The 15,117-nt window shown below is 31.9% G+C and overlaps 1 protein-coding gene across 1 annotated transcript; it reads right to left on the bottom strand.

Annotated features, from left to right (window-relative positions):
* Positions 1 to 9,083: 9,083 nt before the first annotated feature.
* LOC120130521 (zinc finger AN1 domain-containing stress-associated protein 12-like) lies at positions 9,084 to 10,033 on the bottom strand. Its single transcript, XM_039147748.1, has 2 exons — positions 9,827 to 10,033; positions 9,084 to 9,675 (listed from the first exon to the last, which is right to left on the bottom strand). The coding sequence occupies exons 1-2, from the start codon at positions 9,929 to 9,931 to the stop codon at positions 9,223 to 9,225; spliced, it is 558 nt and encodes a 185-aa protein (XP_039003679.1). The 5' UTR covers positions 9,932 to 10,033; the 3' UTR covers positions 9,084 to 9,222.
* Positions 10,034 to 15,117: the final 5,084 nt, after the last annotated feature.

The following is a 15,117-nucleotide window of genomic DNA, read 5'->3' as shown; positions in this document are numbered from 1 at the left end:
TATTATTTGAGTAAATTATCAAATGCTGGAAAATTTATTAGTATGCTGAATTTTGAATTAAATATTGAGTTGAGGTTGAATTACAAATTTATAAAGTTGAGTGTTGAAAATTGAAAGTTTAGGAAAGTTTGAGTTGAAATTTATAATGTTTTGAATATTGAAGAATTGATTTGGGTATTTTATTCAAGTGCTGGAATTTTAGTAATTAATGTAAAATTATCATAATGGTGAATGACCATTATGAATTAAAGGAAAAGTTGAGTTGAATTCTATAAAGAATTTAAAATATATGGTTTGATTTTTATAATTGGTAAAAGTTGAAGAATCATGTTGAAATAATTATTTCTGGAATTGCATAATTGTTTCGATAAGTTTGAAGTTATAATGGAGTTATGAGTTTGGTTGATATCGATTTAGTTATCGATTTTATTTTATAGATTTTCAAATGTTAAAATGAGCTTATATTAGTACGATATTAATATGTAGTTCGAACAATTTTTGTGTTATAATTTGGTATTGTCAGACTACGTTAAATCTAGTAATCCAAACGATTCGAAAGGAAAGGACAAAGCTCGTGACTAGGATTATTATATACAAGGTTTGTAGTGAGGCAAAAGAGAGTGCAATTATTTATTTAATTATTTTGATCGAGGACGACTTGCGATAAGTCAACCTCATTCCAATTTACATCATAATTTATAAAGTTTATAAAGAATATTTTTATAATATTCTATATCAGTTTTATGAATGATTTAGGGTATGAACTACCTAAGCATGATATTTTTATGATGGATTTGTTATGATACATAAGCCCATTGTGTGTTATAGTGAGAACTGTTGGTACACTTGGCATGCCATTAGTTGAGTATTATCAGCTTTGATACATTCGTGTATCAATGTTATCATATCAGCTTTGGTATATTCGTGTATCAATGTTATCATATCAGCTTTGGTACATTCGTGTATCAATGTTATCATATCAGCTTTGGTACATTCGTGTATCAATGTCCAGCACCGTTAGTGCTTATTCAGGTTTTGATGGCACTGAAGTGCATCATATCTCAATATCAATTATGATTTGCACCGTGTTGTGCATAGTGCACACCTTACTCACGTATCTTATGTTCTCATAAATTCATTGGGCTATGAAAATGAATATTCAAGTTGTCAATGAATTCCAGTTGACAGAAAGCATGATATGCTTATTTTATCAGATATGATTTATCAGAATTTTCATGAGTTCATGATTTAAAACGAAATTTCAGGTCTCAGTGAAGAAATTAACTTGGATAAGTTGATTTGTCAGTTTAATGTTTTAAGTTGAATTATTTTATTTATGTTTATGATATTTTCAGAATTTTCTATCCTTAGATTATAACTGCCTCATTAAGTTATACTTAGCGCGTGCTGATTTTTATGCGTAGGGTCTGATTGAGATACATACGTTTTATGAGGAGCCTTCCAAGTATCATCTGCAGATCACCTATAATACCAGTATCAGTAAGACATCTATGATGTTTCTTTTGATTAGTAGTAGCATGTATAATTATGTCAGTGATTTCTATTTATCGTATTTATTTTTAATAATATGTAATAATAAACTAGAACTATTTTAGTTTATTTTACTTAGTTTAGTTTTATCGGTATCTATGCATGACAAGAATTTATTACATTATTATGTTTTTAAAAGATTTTACGAAAAACATGATTTAGTAAAATTACTTATCAACAAATGATTTTATTTTCCTGTAACAAAGAAATAACTTATAAGTTGAGATATACTTTAAAATAGATTTTTAAAGTTAGAATAAGAGTGTTTTTAAATGAAACAAATTTTTAGGCAATTTCAGTTCAGTAAATATTTTTAAGTTGATGTGACATCTTTGACTCATATATCGAGACATATACGGGTTAAGGGTGTTATATTTATTGGTATTAGGGCTACAGGTTTAGCTGATTCTTGGCCTAAACCAAGCCTATGTTATATCAGAAATATATACATGCCACTAGGATGTCGACATTACTGATATGGTATGGTATGATATTTATTTATGAGTTTTCCTTACTAACGTAAATTTGGTTATTTATATGTTGGGTTCGGAAGGCATAAGAAAATCCACCAAACAAGAGGGAATAGTAACGAGGTAGTATGTACCTCAACGATAGGGAGCACAGACACATCAGAGAGTGTCGGCTCCAGATCATGGAATGTTTTACAAGTTCTAGGGGCTATCATGGCTCGATATCAGTTAGCTGCAACACATTCATTTCCTATGCCTCCACCTCTTCGTTCAGTTCTGAGAATATTGGTTTCGAAAGAATTAAAAAGTTTAAGAGTTGTTGAATTTAAAGGCGAAGCAAACTCAGGCCCATTAGTGGTAGATATATGGTTAAATTATGTGAAAATAATGTTGGATAGTCTTCACTATTCTGATGATGAAAGATTGAATGGAGTAATTTCACTGTTATGAAGACTAGTTCATATATGGTGGACGAACATGATGACACATGTTCCTCTAGATCAAATCACTTGGTGGTTTTTCCTAGAAATATTTTAGAAAAAATATATCAGTGAGTTGTTTATTACACATATGAAGCATGATTTCTTTAGTTTGATTCAGTTTGTAAATCTGTATACAAGTATAAATGTGAGTTTAATAAACTTGCTCGATTTACCTCGGAGATAATTCTCACTGAAAGAGATATATGTCAGAAATTTATTTGAGGTCTTCGTCCCAGACTCAGGGAACTTCTGTTGGCTGCGAACTTAACATCTTTTTCAGGAAGTGGATAAAATAAAAAGATTTGGAAATGGCGCAAAATGAGTTATATTATATAGCAGAGATGGCAAGTTAAAACATCAGGAGCGTCATCTTCATTTCAGTCTAAAAAGGTTGAGGTATTCGGCTATAGGTACCAAAATAAATCTGAAAATGGTATTTTCTATCTTTATGATGAGTTTGTATTTGTTTTGATTGATCCAGGTTCTACGCATTCCTATGTTAGTTCGAAATTAGTTAAAAATAAAAAATCCTGTTAGAACCCATCAATAGCAATATGATAGCTGTAAATCAATTAGGTCATAGTGCTAGTGTTTCAAGGATTAACAAAAATTGTCCGATAAAGATTCAAGGGGTCATATTCCCGATGAATCTTTTGGAGTTACCATTTGACGAGTTTGAGATTATATTAGGCATGGATTGGTTATCTCGGCATTATGGTTGGAATTGATTGTCACATGAAGCGATTATTATAAAGGATGTGGAGGGTAATGAGATAACAGTAATTGGAGAAAAAGCGAGATCTTTATCTAATGTAATATCATCAGTGACAACAAAGAAAATAATTGAAAAAGGTTGTACAACTTTCTTAGCAAATGTGATTGATACTCGTACATCTGAAATTCGATTAGAGGATATTCTAACAGTTTGAGAATTTCCAGATGTATTTCCTGATGAATTACCCGGATTACCTCCTGATCGAGAAGTAGAGTTTAAAATTGATATTTTCCCGGGCATTGCACCTATTTCAATGGCTCCATACATGATGGCTCCAATGGAACTCAGAGAATTAAAGGCGTAATTACAGGAGCTATTTGATCGAGGTTTTATTCTACCGAGTGAATCTCAGTGGGGTGTACCGATACTTTTTGTTAAAAAGAAAGATGGATCGATGTGATTATGTATTGATTATCGTAAACTGAATAAAGTGATAATAAAGAAAAAATACCCTTTCTCAAGGATCGACAACCTGTTTGATTAACTTGAAAGTGTTTTAGTATTTTTTAAAATTTATATTCGATCAGGGTATCATTAGCTAAAGATAAAGGAGGAAGATATTTCAAAGACGGCTTTCAGAACCCAATATGGTCATTATGAGTTTGTTGTGATGCCATTTGGACTGACCAATGCTCCAGCATCATTTATGGATTTGATGAATCGAGTATTTCAGTCGTTTTTGGATCAATTTGTGGTTGTGTTCATTGATGATATTTTTGTGTATTCTAAGACTAAGGAGGAGCATGATGTATATCTCCATATCGTCCTACATACGTTGCGAGATAAAAATTTATATGCTAAATTATCAAAATGTGAATTTTGGCTGTCAGAGGTCGCCTCTCTGGGACACGTGATTTCATCAGAAGGAATTAGAGTATATCCCAAGAAGGTGCAAGCGATAGTGGAGTGGAAACCTCCCAAAATGTTTTGAAAATTCGAAGTTTCTTGGGATTAGCTGGATATTATCGGAGATTTGTAAAGAATTTTTCAATAATTGCATCTCCACTTACCAAGTTACTTCGAAAGGTGTACCATTTGTCTAGACTGAAAAGTGTCAAGAAATATTTCATATGCTTAAAAAGATTTTGACAGAGGCCCCGGTGTTAGTGCAACCAGAGTCAGGAAAAGATTATGTAATCTACAATGATGTGTCCCATAATGGTTTGGGATGTGTTCTAATGCAAGAAGGTAAAGTGGCAGCCTATGCTTCAACGAACGGAATTATCCGACACATGATTTGGAGCTAGCAGATGTAGTGTTTGCTTTGAAGATATAGCGCCACAATTTATATAGCGAGCGATGCTACATTTATATAGATCATAAGAGTTTAAAATATTTGCTCACTCAGAAAGAGTTAAATCTAAGGCAAAGGAGATGGATTGAACTTCTCAAAGACTATGATGTGATTATTGATTATCAACCTGGGAAGGCTAATGTGGTAGTTGACGCACTTAGTCGAAAAACCTTTGCTGCTATGAGAGCGTTAGATGCACGACTATCAATAGACGAAAATGATGTATTGGTTGCAGAATTGAGATTGAGACATGCCCTAGTAGATCGAATCAAGGATCTTCAGAATAAAGATAAGAAGTGTCTAGATATAATGGAGCAAGCAAACAAGGGAGAAATGACGGATTTTGAAATTAAGTATGATGGATGTTTGTATTATCGCAATCGAATTTGCATACCATATGATGAAAAATTGAAGAAATATATTCTTTTCTGAAGCTGATTATAGTCCTTTGACTATGCATCCAGGAGAAAATAAAATGTATCAAGATTTAAAGAGTCAGTATTGGTGGACAGGTATGAAAAGAGCTATCATTGAGTTTATTTCTAAATGTCTAACTTGTCAGCATGTAAAAATAGAACACCAAGTGCCTTCGGGGTTGTTGCAACCTATCTCCATTCCTCAGTGGAAATGGGAACAAGTAACCATGGATTTTTTAACAGATTTACCTTTGACACCTAATAAGAAAGATTAAATATGGGTGATAGTGGATAGATTGACAAAGACATCACACTTTATCCCAGTTCGATAAGATTATTCTATGAACAAGTATGTTGAGTTATATATCAGAGAAATAGTACGACTTCATGGAGTACCCATTTCGATAGTTTCAGATAGAGATCCGAGATTCACTTTGAGATTTTGGAAGTCTTTGCATGAGGCATTGGGAACTCGATTAAGTTTTAGCACAACTTATCATCCTCAGACAGATGGGTAGTCTGAGCGAACTATTCAGATACTTGAAGATATGCTAAGGGTGTGTTATTGATTTCAAAGGATCATGGGAAAAGTATTTTCCTTTAGCAGAATTCGCTTATAACAACAGTTATCAATCAAGTATCAAAATGGCTCCTTTTGAAGCATTATATGGAAGAAAATGTCGAACGCCACTAAATTAGTATGAATTAAAAGATCGAGATGTAATTGGTTCAGATCTAATTAAGGAGGTAGAAGAAAAAGTAAAGGTAATCCAAGATAATCTCAAGATAGCAGCCGATATACATAAATCTTATGCTGATTTAAAAAGAAAAGAGATTGAATATCAAGTAGGTGATAAGGTATTTCTTAAAGTCACATTGGAAAAAGGTTATGAGATTTGGAAGAAAATGAAAATTGAGTCCAAGATTTATTGGACCAAATGAGATTGTAAAGAGAGTTGGACCAGTAGCTTATCAGTTGGCGTTACCTCCATAGATGGATAAGATTCATAATGTATTTCATGTATCGATGCTTCGAAAGTATCGATCATATCCTTCACATGTAATTACACCGGAGGAAATTGAGATTCAGTCGGATTTATCATATGAAGAGGAGCCAGTAAAGATTCTAGCACATGGAGTCAAAGAACTAAGAAATAAGACGATACCACTGATAAAAGTTCTTTAGCAGAACCATAAAGTTGAGGAAGCAACTTGAGAACGAGAAGATATGAAGGAAAAAAAAATTTCCTCATCTATTTAAAGCATATATATACGTATAGAAAATTCGAGGATGGATTTTCTTTAAGGGGGAGGAATTGTAATACCCCAAATTTTGACCAGTGACTAAAATGTAAGTTTTGAAAGTTTAGTGGCTAAAGTATAAACTTTAAAAAGTTTAAGACCTAAAATTTTAATTTTTAAAAGTTATATTTTTTAGCCTATAAATGAACAGTTTGGATTAAAATAGAGATTTTAGTGGGAATCAGATTTTTGGTACGAGATTTGTGTTAAAAGCTATAAAGCGGTAAAGTTCAGTATTGAAATCAGATAATCAGATCGAACCAAAATTTTACAAAAATTTGAAGGATGTTAGAAAATGGTTGAAATATTATTTTTCATATTTCATATCTTAGAAAATTGGCTCAGAACAGTGCAATTTTTCATATTTGACCAAACAATGGAATTTTAGTGACTAAAATGCAATTTTTGAAAATTTCATGGCCAAATTCGAAAGTCAAAGGCCAAGTGATTCATCTTTGACCAAGGAATATTTTAATGGAAGATAATACAATGGAATTTGGTAATTTTCAAGATTTATTAAGGGTAATTTTGGTATTTGACACAAAAGGAATAAAAAAAATATCAATGCATAGTTTTTAAAGCTAATTGGAGATATGTTTGGAGAATTCTTGTGAAACTCTCTTTTCTCCAGCAAGGTACTGAAACCCATAGCCAAGGTGAGAAGCTTTGTTTTTAATTTTTAGTCCATTTTTACTAAAATTTTAAGTTAGGTTGTTAAGGATAAAATAACCTACATGAAATTCTCTTTCATTTAGTATAAAAATCTTCATGTTTCATGCTCATGTTGGTAAGATCTTTATGAAAGGGAAGTTTGATTTTTATGATTAAAGATTGATTCTTGATATTAGAAGTGTTGTAAGAATTGATGAAGAACCTAAGGATGCAAATTAATGAAAACATTTTTGATTTTCGAATCTGACAGTGAGTTTGAAAATTCACCAGAAATTCTATAAAAATTATTTGGTGGTGATTTTTATATATTGTGTTTGTATATCAATATAGTTTTGTTTAAAATAAACGTGGATTAAATTTAAGGTGTATACAAAAATATATGAATTTTTAACCGAGGAAAGGTCAGAAAAACGGACAACAGATTCTGCACAAAATAGATTCTGTCAGTCTACTTTGAAAATTCACCGTAAATTGTACAGAATGAATTAGATGGATTTCTTTATATGGATAGATTTTTATCCGATTCTAGTTTTCAACGGAACAAACGGAATTAAATTTCAGTGTGTATATCAATACAAAATATTGATTCTTTAAAGGTATTACAAGTTGTCTTAATATGGAAATTTTAGAATTTAAGTTGAAATGGATTAGAAGATGAAGAGTAATTTTTAAATGTTGAGTATATTTTTGGATTCTTTTAATTGAAGTTAAATGGCAAGAGACCATTTTGATTAAATTGGAAATGTTGAGAAGAATTCTAAAAGAATTCATTTTAATGGTTAGATGGTGGAATTTGAAACGTTCCAAAGCTTTGGGGACTTGTTTGCAAGTTCTTAAATGAAGAAGTATTATTTGAGTAAATTATCGAATGCTGGAAAATTTATTAGTATGCTGAATTTTGAATTAAATATTGAGTTGAGGTTGAATTACAAATTTAAAAAGTTAAGTGTTGAAAATCAAAAGTTTAGGAAAGTTTGAGTTGAAATTTATAATGTTTTGAATATTGAAGAATTGATTTGGGTATTTTATTCAAGTGCTGGAATTTTAGTAATTAATGTACAATTATCATAATGGTGAAGGACCATTTTGAAATAAAGGAAAAAATTGAGTTAAATTCTAGAAAGAATTTAAAATATGTGGTTTGATTTTTATAATTGGTAAAAGTTGAAGAATCATGTTGGGAATAATTATTTATGGAATTGCATAAGTGTTTTGATAAGTTTGAAGTTATAATGGAGTTATGAGTTTGGTTGATATCAATTTAGTTATCGATTTTATTTTACAGATTTTCAAATGTTAAAATTAGCTTATATTAGTACGATACTAATATGTTGTTCGAGGCTGTTGCCTTATACGGTACAAAAGCTGGTTGCTTGAATGCAGCTTGAGAACAATGATATCACCGTTAGCACTTGGACATTTTCAGTTTTCATGAGCCTACAGCTAATGTGTCAATCACTCTAATATATCTATGCTCTCTTATTCAATTTCCAAAACTATTTGGCGGGAAAGAATGTCACTGTATGCTCTTTGTCACTCGAGATAACGAATTTGCTGGCCAGGATCAGGTTTATATTGTGGCTACTAATTCCTTTTGTCTGTGCTTACAACCTATGTTACTTAGACTTGACTGTGAATGTTGAATACAAATAGGCAACTGTTTTGAAATTTTCCATGCATCTGGAGGATTATATCATATACGCATGTCTAGATATACTTCATACACAGGTGTCAAATACGGATACTAAAAGAAAAGTGAAGAGTCGGCAACATAGCTGATGAGCATCTTGTATATATAATATATCAGTATTTTCTTGTGGTGTTTGCTCTAACAACGTGCATATTTTTCTTCATTATATGCAGACCATCACATTGGAAGAAATCAAGGAAACAACGGCCAACATGTAACGCTTGACACTTCAAATTTTACTTCTTAAATGGTCATAACTTGTTTTAGACCCCTAAAGAGAATAAAAATGAACGGAGGTCAAATCTATATGTATACTTTTTGTTGTCCATTGGGGATAAATTGGTTTATTTTTCTATTATAGTTAGCTCTTCGTATCAATAATGGATTTATTTGCTGCCATTGATTTTGGAATTCTTTTGGATAGTCATTGATGAGCCAAAGAATTAACATTTAAGATGTCAATGATCACAATAACATATCAGAAAGAAGATTTAAAGCTATGGAGATTTTCATTCCTTTTCATTAAATTTATACATTAATAAAGAAAATAAAAGAGAGACCTTGAAAGTCCTAATAGGCTTTTAAAGATGGAGTAGTTGATGATGAAGACCCCCGGCTCTTGCCACAATCTTTACCATTCCTCAAATTAAACGCTGGCAAGAACTTGTCATTCCAACCTTCTCTAGCCGCTGCTGGTGCGGAGGAGGAACCCTGTTTGCAAGCATGATCGGCTGGAAACCGGTGTTTCAAACAAACCTCCAATCCACAAGCCCTGCAAACGGTTCTGTTAGAGAATGTCAATGTCTCTTTACACCTCCTAACAGGGCAAGTTGGTTTCTTCTTCTTCCTTGGATCGCAAACCCCAGATTTCTCATGTTTCTCCAATATCATCTTCTCTTGATCTTCTTTGCCTGTTATCTCGATCGAAGTTGAACAGATTTCGCATATAATCACCTTCCTGCTGTTATGTTCCGGTTTCGGACATTCGTGAGACTTGCACGATTTATGCTCCAAACAAAACACCTGGACGGATTTGTTATTAATACAAAAGTTAATAACATCATAAACATAAATATGAATCTGGGTTTAACCTAGCCGCATGCTTCATGCAATCATCCATGAAAGGTTGTCAATCAACAATAGGGAAAAGAGAGAAGGATAAGAAAAGGGGTACCTTATGGCAAGCTTCGCAATTGAAAGGCAGAAAATCTAATTGATGACAACCTGAGAATTGGCAATGTTTTCCAAGATCAGGAAAAGCTTCTGTCCCTCCGGCCATTGATGAATGATTTTATTAGAATTGTGTTATTGTAGGGAGAGGCCGGAGGGGAGATGATATATATATATAAAAAAGAGGGTTTTCTTGGGGAGTAAGCCAAGGCCTGTCTAACCAATTCCGTGTTGATAGCCGCCTTTATAATTTTGGGTGGGACTAGGAAACTTGTACGGAATGGGGGGGGATTTTTGCCTATATTTTAAATGCTCCACTTTCCTTTTAGAAAAATGGGCTGCCTATGATTTGGTGAGAACTTCCGGTTTTTTCTGGCCGATGGAACATTCGGATTTTTTTATTTTAGAGAATATTGTTACGGTGTTTAATGAATGAGATATATTATTGTAATGAACTTGAATAAGTGGCCCCATAGGGGCTATTAATTTATTGTATTTAATGTGACTCATCATCTCAAGGTGATGAGTTCGTTTAAAAAATATTTTTTTTAAAATAATTTAAATTTTGAAACGTAAAATTTAAAAAAAGAACTCATCACCTCGATGTGATGAGTTTATTCGAATTTAAAAAAAATAGTCGTTCATAGTCATTGGTCAATAGACAACAACGACGGTTACTTGGACAACGATCCTCATGAAACTCATCACCTCGACGTGATGAGTTTTCTCAAATTTTTTTGTTTAGTGGCTTTAAATAAGAGTTTGGGTTTAAGTTTTTTATCCATCCTTTATTACAAACAAATTTGAGCAAAATTCATATTTCATAAAGAAATCTTGAAAAATGGCTTCCCGAGATGAGATGTTACACCTTGATAATATTCATATTTCGTCGATCGAACTCCGCTCGGAAGAAGAACATAACATTTGTCAACGCGGGATGACATCGAGAGATATGCATAAGCGAATGATTCTATATCTTCCAGTCTATATCCAACCATATTTGTACGTGGCTTTAAGGTGTATCCGTCATTAATTTTAGCTCTGATTGGACGTTGAAGGCCCGAGACGTCCACTTTCTATTTCTCGAGTGGTGAAGCGACGATTACTTTGGAAGAAGTTGACTACCAACTCGGTGTTCCTGTGAATGATGCTGTCGCCGTCAGGCAAAACAGTTACAACCGCATCGATACACGAAGTTTTGGGAAGGCTGCCACCATCCGACATCATGGACATCTATCGGATATGGATGACGTGGTTGGAGCCTGAATTTCAAGTGACGATCAACTCTACTGAGGAGGAAGTTATTTTTGCATCTCGAACATATCTTCTTCAACTGATTGGAGGGATACTATTATCGAATAAATATGATATTTTGGCGCACACTTAGTATATACTTATATTAAATAATTTCGACAAATGTAGTAATACCAATTGAGGTAGGCGATTTTAGCATTTGTATCGGGAGCTTTGTAAGTCTGCAATCATTGATCGCGGTCTAAAAGTCGATGTAGCAGGCTATCTAATATTGATACAGTCACGAGCATGGTATCGATTATCGTTTTTGACGCCAATTACAACAACCCCAATTGAGTTTCCTCTGACTAAAAGATATTTTTTTAACTTTACTTTTTTAACTATTTTTATATATTTATTTAATCGCTTTTTATATTTTTTAGATGGCACCATAAAATAACCGATACGAAGTTGTCGGGTGCTGCTAAAAATGATATACGGATAAGGATCGACATCGTCGATCAATATGCAATACATATGAATTCTTTTATGGTTTTTTTGAAATTGTTTAACGTTATATATACTAACTTTTATAGTTAATATTTACAGTTTTCTTGGATTTCGTATTGGACAAAGAGATCTATCGATTATTGCCACCGAGATTTTTTGATGGGTCTGATTTATGGTGTATCGTGACTCCATTATTACATTTTTTTATTGTTAAGATACATGTCGCTGATAGAATGTTGTGGCAGTTTGTGCCTCATCAACCGATTCCTATGGGTTGAATCCTATGCAAATATGGAATATGGATGCGCTCCATAGAATTGATTTGAGTGAGAAACATAACAAGGATTGGCCAAGGAAACACACTGTCTACATTAAGCAATGGAATCAACGTCAGTTATCGATCCCCGTGTGTTACGAAATTACATCGATGGACCTAGATTTCGACTAATCTCTCTATCTCCGAAATTATGAAGCAAACGGGAAACCATATCTCACGATAGCAGAAGAGATGGGAGAATGGGAACAACACAATGCCAGATTTGCCAAGTCAAAGAAATCATCGTCATCTTCTATTTCAGCATCTGCGTTTGAAGATTACTATTTTGTATCTCAGGCTAGTTTCGGTTTTTATACTACATATCATACTTCAACAGAGATTCAGTCGACTTGGGTTGGAGCTTTATGGGATGCAATGCAACACACTCAAGCATCTTCGACAGAACATGCGAGTGAGGGTGAATGGGATCATATCATATATAGTCAACAAGGTAGTCAAGTTGATTCAGTAACGACAATGATGACGTCAAACACCATAAGCACATCACCGTATTTTGAATGTGAATCTCAGAGTGTGTTAAGTACACCTCTTTTTGAACAACCAACCAAGATGAAGATGATCAAGGCCGATGACCCCAACGTACTTGATGAGCCCCGTGCCATTATCATTCGACTACTCCTCAGTATCTTCAAGAACTTAGAAAATATAAATAAATTTTATTATTTACTTGGTTTGTAAACACCAATTTTTTTAATAAAATTATTAATTCACTTTTTAATTAATTTTTTTTAAATTTAATCTGGCAGAACTCATCACGTCGAGGTGACAAGTTCCATGGGGATCGTTTCCCAAGTGACTGTTGTTGTTCGTTGACTAACGGCTATAAACGATTATTTTTTTGAATTCGAAGGAACTCGTCGCCTCAAGTTGACAATTTTCTTTTTTTTTAGTTTAACGTTTCAAAATTTAAATTATTTTTATAATTTTTTATTTTTTTAAAAAGGTGACGAGTCCCGTTAAATACAATAAATTAATGGTCCCCATGAGGCTCACTTAGGCCTGTAAATGAACTGAACGTTCAGCGAACCGTTCATGAACCGTGCGGCGGGAAGTTCGTTTATGTTCGTTTATTTATTAAATGAACGAACATGAACAAGATTTTGCGTTCGTTTAATTAAATGAACGAACACGAACAAAGGGCTCGTTCGTTCATTTACGTTCATGAACGTTCGATTATATGTTCGTTCATTTATGTTCATTTATGTTCAGAGAGCAAGTTGAATATGTTACGAAGATTATTGAAGTTGTTTGGATTTCAAGAAGATTGTTTTGTTGAACAAATTAACTTTAAGACTTTATTATGTTCATATAGCTTATTTATGATTTATGTATGTTTTTTTCGTATTCGAACAAATTAACTCTAAAGTTGCAGGTTATATTAATGAATTTTAAGTTGATATTCTTGTAGTTTACTTTTTTTACATTCATTTGTTGTGTTCAAATAAGTTTGTTTTTTGTGTTTGTGTTGTTCGTTTATTGTGTTTATTTATTATGTTCGTTTATGTTCGTTCGTTTGTGTTCGTTTACGTTCGTTTATGTTCGTTTATCATTTAATGAACGAACATGAACAAGTTATATTCCTTAATGAACGAACATGAACAAAAAAAAAATTGTTCGTTTATTTATTAAATGAACGAACATGAACATACTTTCGTTCGTGTCCGTTCGATTCGTTTACAGGCCTAGGCCCTCTCATCTAGTTCCATTAAAATAATATATCTCATAGAACTTGTGACCTCGAGGTGACAAGTTCGTTGAACACTATAACATTTGTCATATTCTCCTTATTAGGCCAAAAATCGAGAACTTCCTACTTGAGCCCAAGCCTATGTAATGTTATTTCAGCCCATCTCTCGATTTTAGTATTCAGGACTCCAAACAACTCTCCACACATTGGGCTCAAATTTTTTTTTTACTTACATCATAAGAGGACTTTAGTATTATTATAAAGTTCATCTCAAGTTCGGGTAGTTCTGCGGTGCGGCGCCTAAAAAACGGCTAATATACGGCGTGACCGGTTAAACAAGTGACCGGTTAAAATTTAGACCGGTTATGTTATATTATTTAACCGGAAATATTATAAAGTACAATAACATACTAGGTAGCGCTTATATAATGTAATAGGTAGCGCTTATATTAACATATTTTATAAGTAAACTAGTATATTTATACCGATAACATTACAAATTTACCTATTACATTATAATATGTTGAAAGTGTCTATACTTTTTTATAAAAAAAATCGATACATTTTTTAAAGTTATGTAATTTATGTTTCAATTTTTTAATAGTGTTTCATGTTTTCCACCTACAATATTTATTTAATAATTTCATTTGCACAAAAAATTATTTGATTGTTTTGATATTTTATAAAATAATATTTAGAATTTAAATTTAACAATATTAACCAAAGATAATAATAAATATGTAATATATATGTTTATTGTTTTTAATTTAATGATAATATATACAGTAACATAAAAAATAAATCATTAGATACATATAATTATTAAATTGATATCTTAAAACTCACTCAAAAGATAACCTTAAATTAATGTTTTCCACAGTGAAATAAGTATGGACACTTTTATAAAAATGATAGATACTTTACAATATAAGCAATACCTATTACATTATATAAACGCTACCTATTACATTATATAAGTGCTACATATTACATCATATTTTTACCTATTATATTGAAAGTGTCCATACTTTTTATAAAAATGATCGATACTTTTTTTAAAGTTATGTAATTTATGTTTCAATTTTTTGTTAATAGTGTTTCATGTTTTCCACCTACAATATAATTAATAATTTCATTTGCACAAAAAATTATTTGATTGTTTTGATATTTTATAAAATAATTTAGAATTTAAATTTAACAATATTAACCAAAGATAATAATAAATATGTAATATATATGTTTATTGTTTTTAATTTACTAAATTAATATCTTAAAACTCACTCAAAGATAACCTTAAATTAATGTTTTCCACAGTGAAAAAAGTATGGACACTTTTATAAAAAGGATAGATACTTTACAATATAAACACTACATATTACATTATATAAGCGCTACCTATTATATTGAAAGTGTTCATACTTTTTATAAAAATGATCGATACTTTTTTTAAAGTTATGTAGTTTATGTTTCAATTTTTTTTTAATAGTGTTTCATGTTTTCCACCTACAATATTAATTTAATAAGTTCA

This window comes from Hibiscus syriacus, unplaced genomic scaffold (genome assembly GCF_006381635.1).
Source record: "Hibiscus syriacus cultivar Baekdansim isolate YM2019G1 unplaced genomic scaffold, ASM638163v2 tig00110548_pilon, whole genome shotgun sequence".
In the NCBI taxonomy this organism is placed as follows: domain Eukaryota; kingdom Viridiplantae; phylum Streptophyta; class Magnoliopsida; order Malvales; family Malvaceae; genus Hibiscus; species Hibiscus syriacus.
This window is presented reverse-complemented; position numbering and strand designations above follow the sequence as displayed.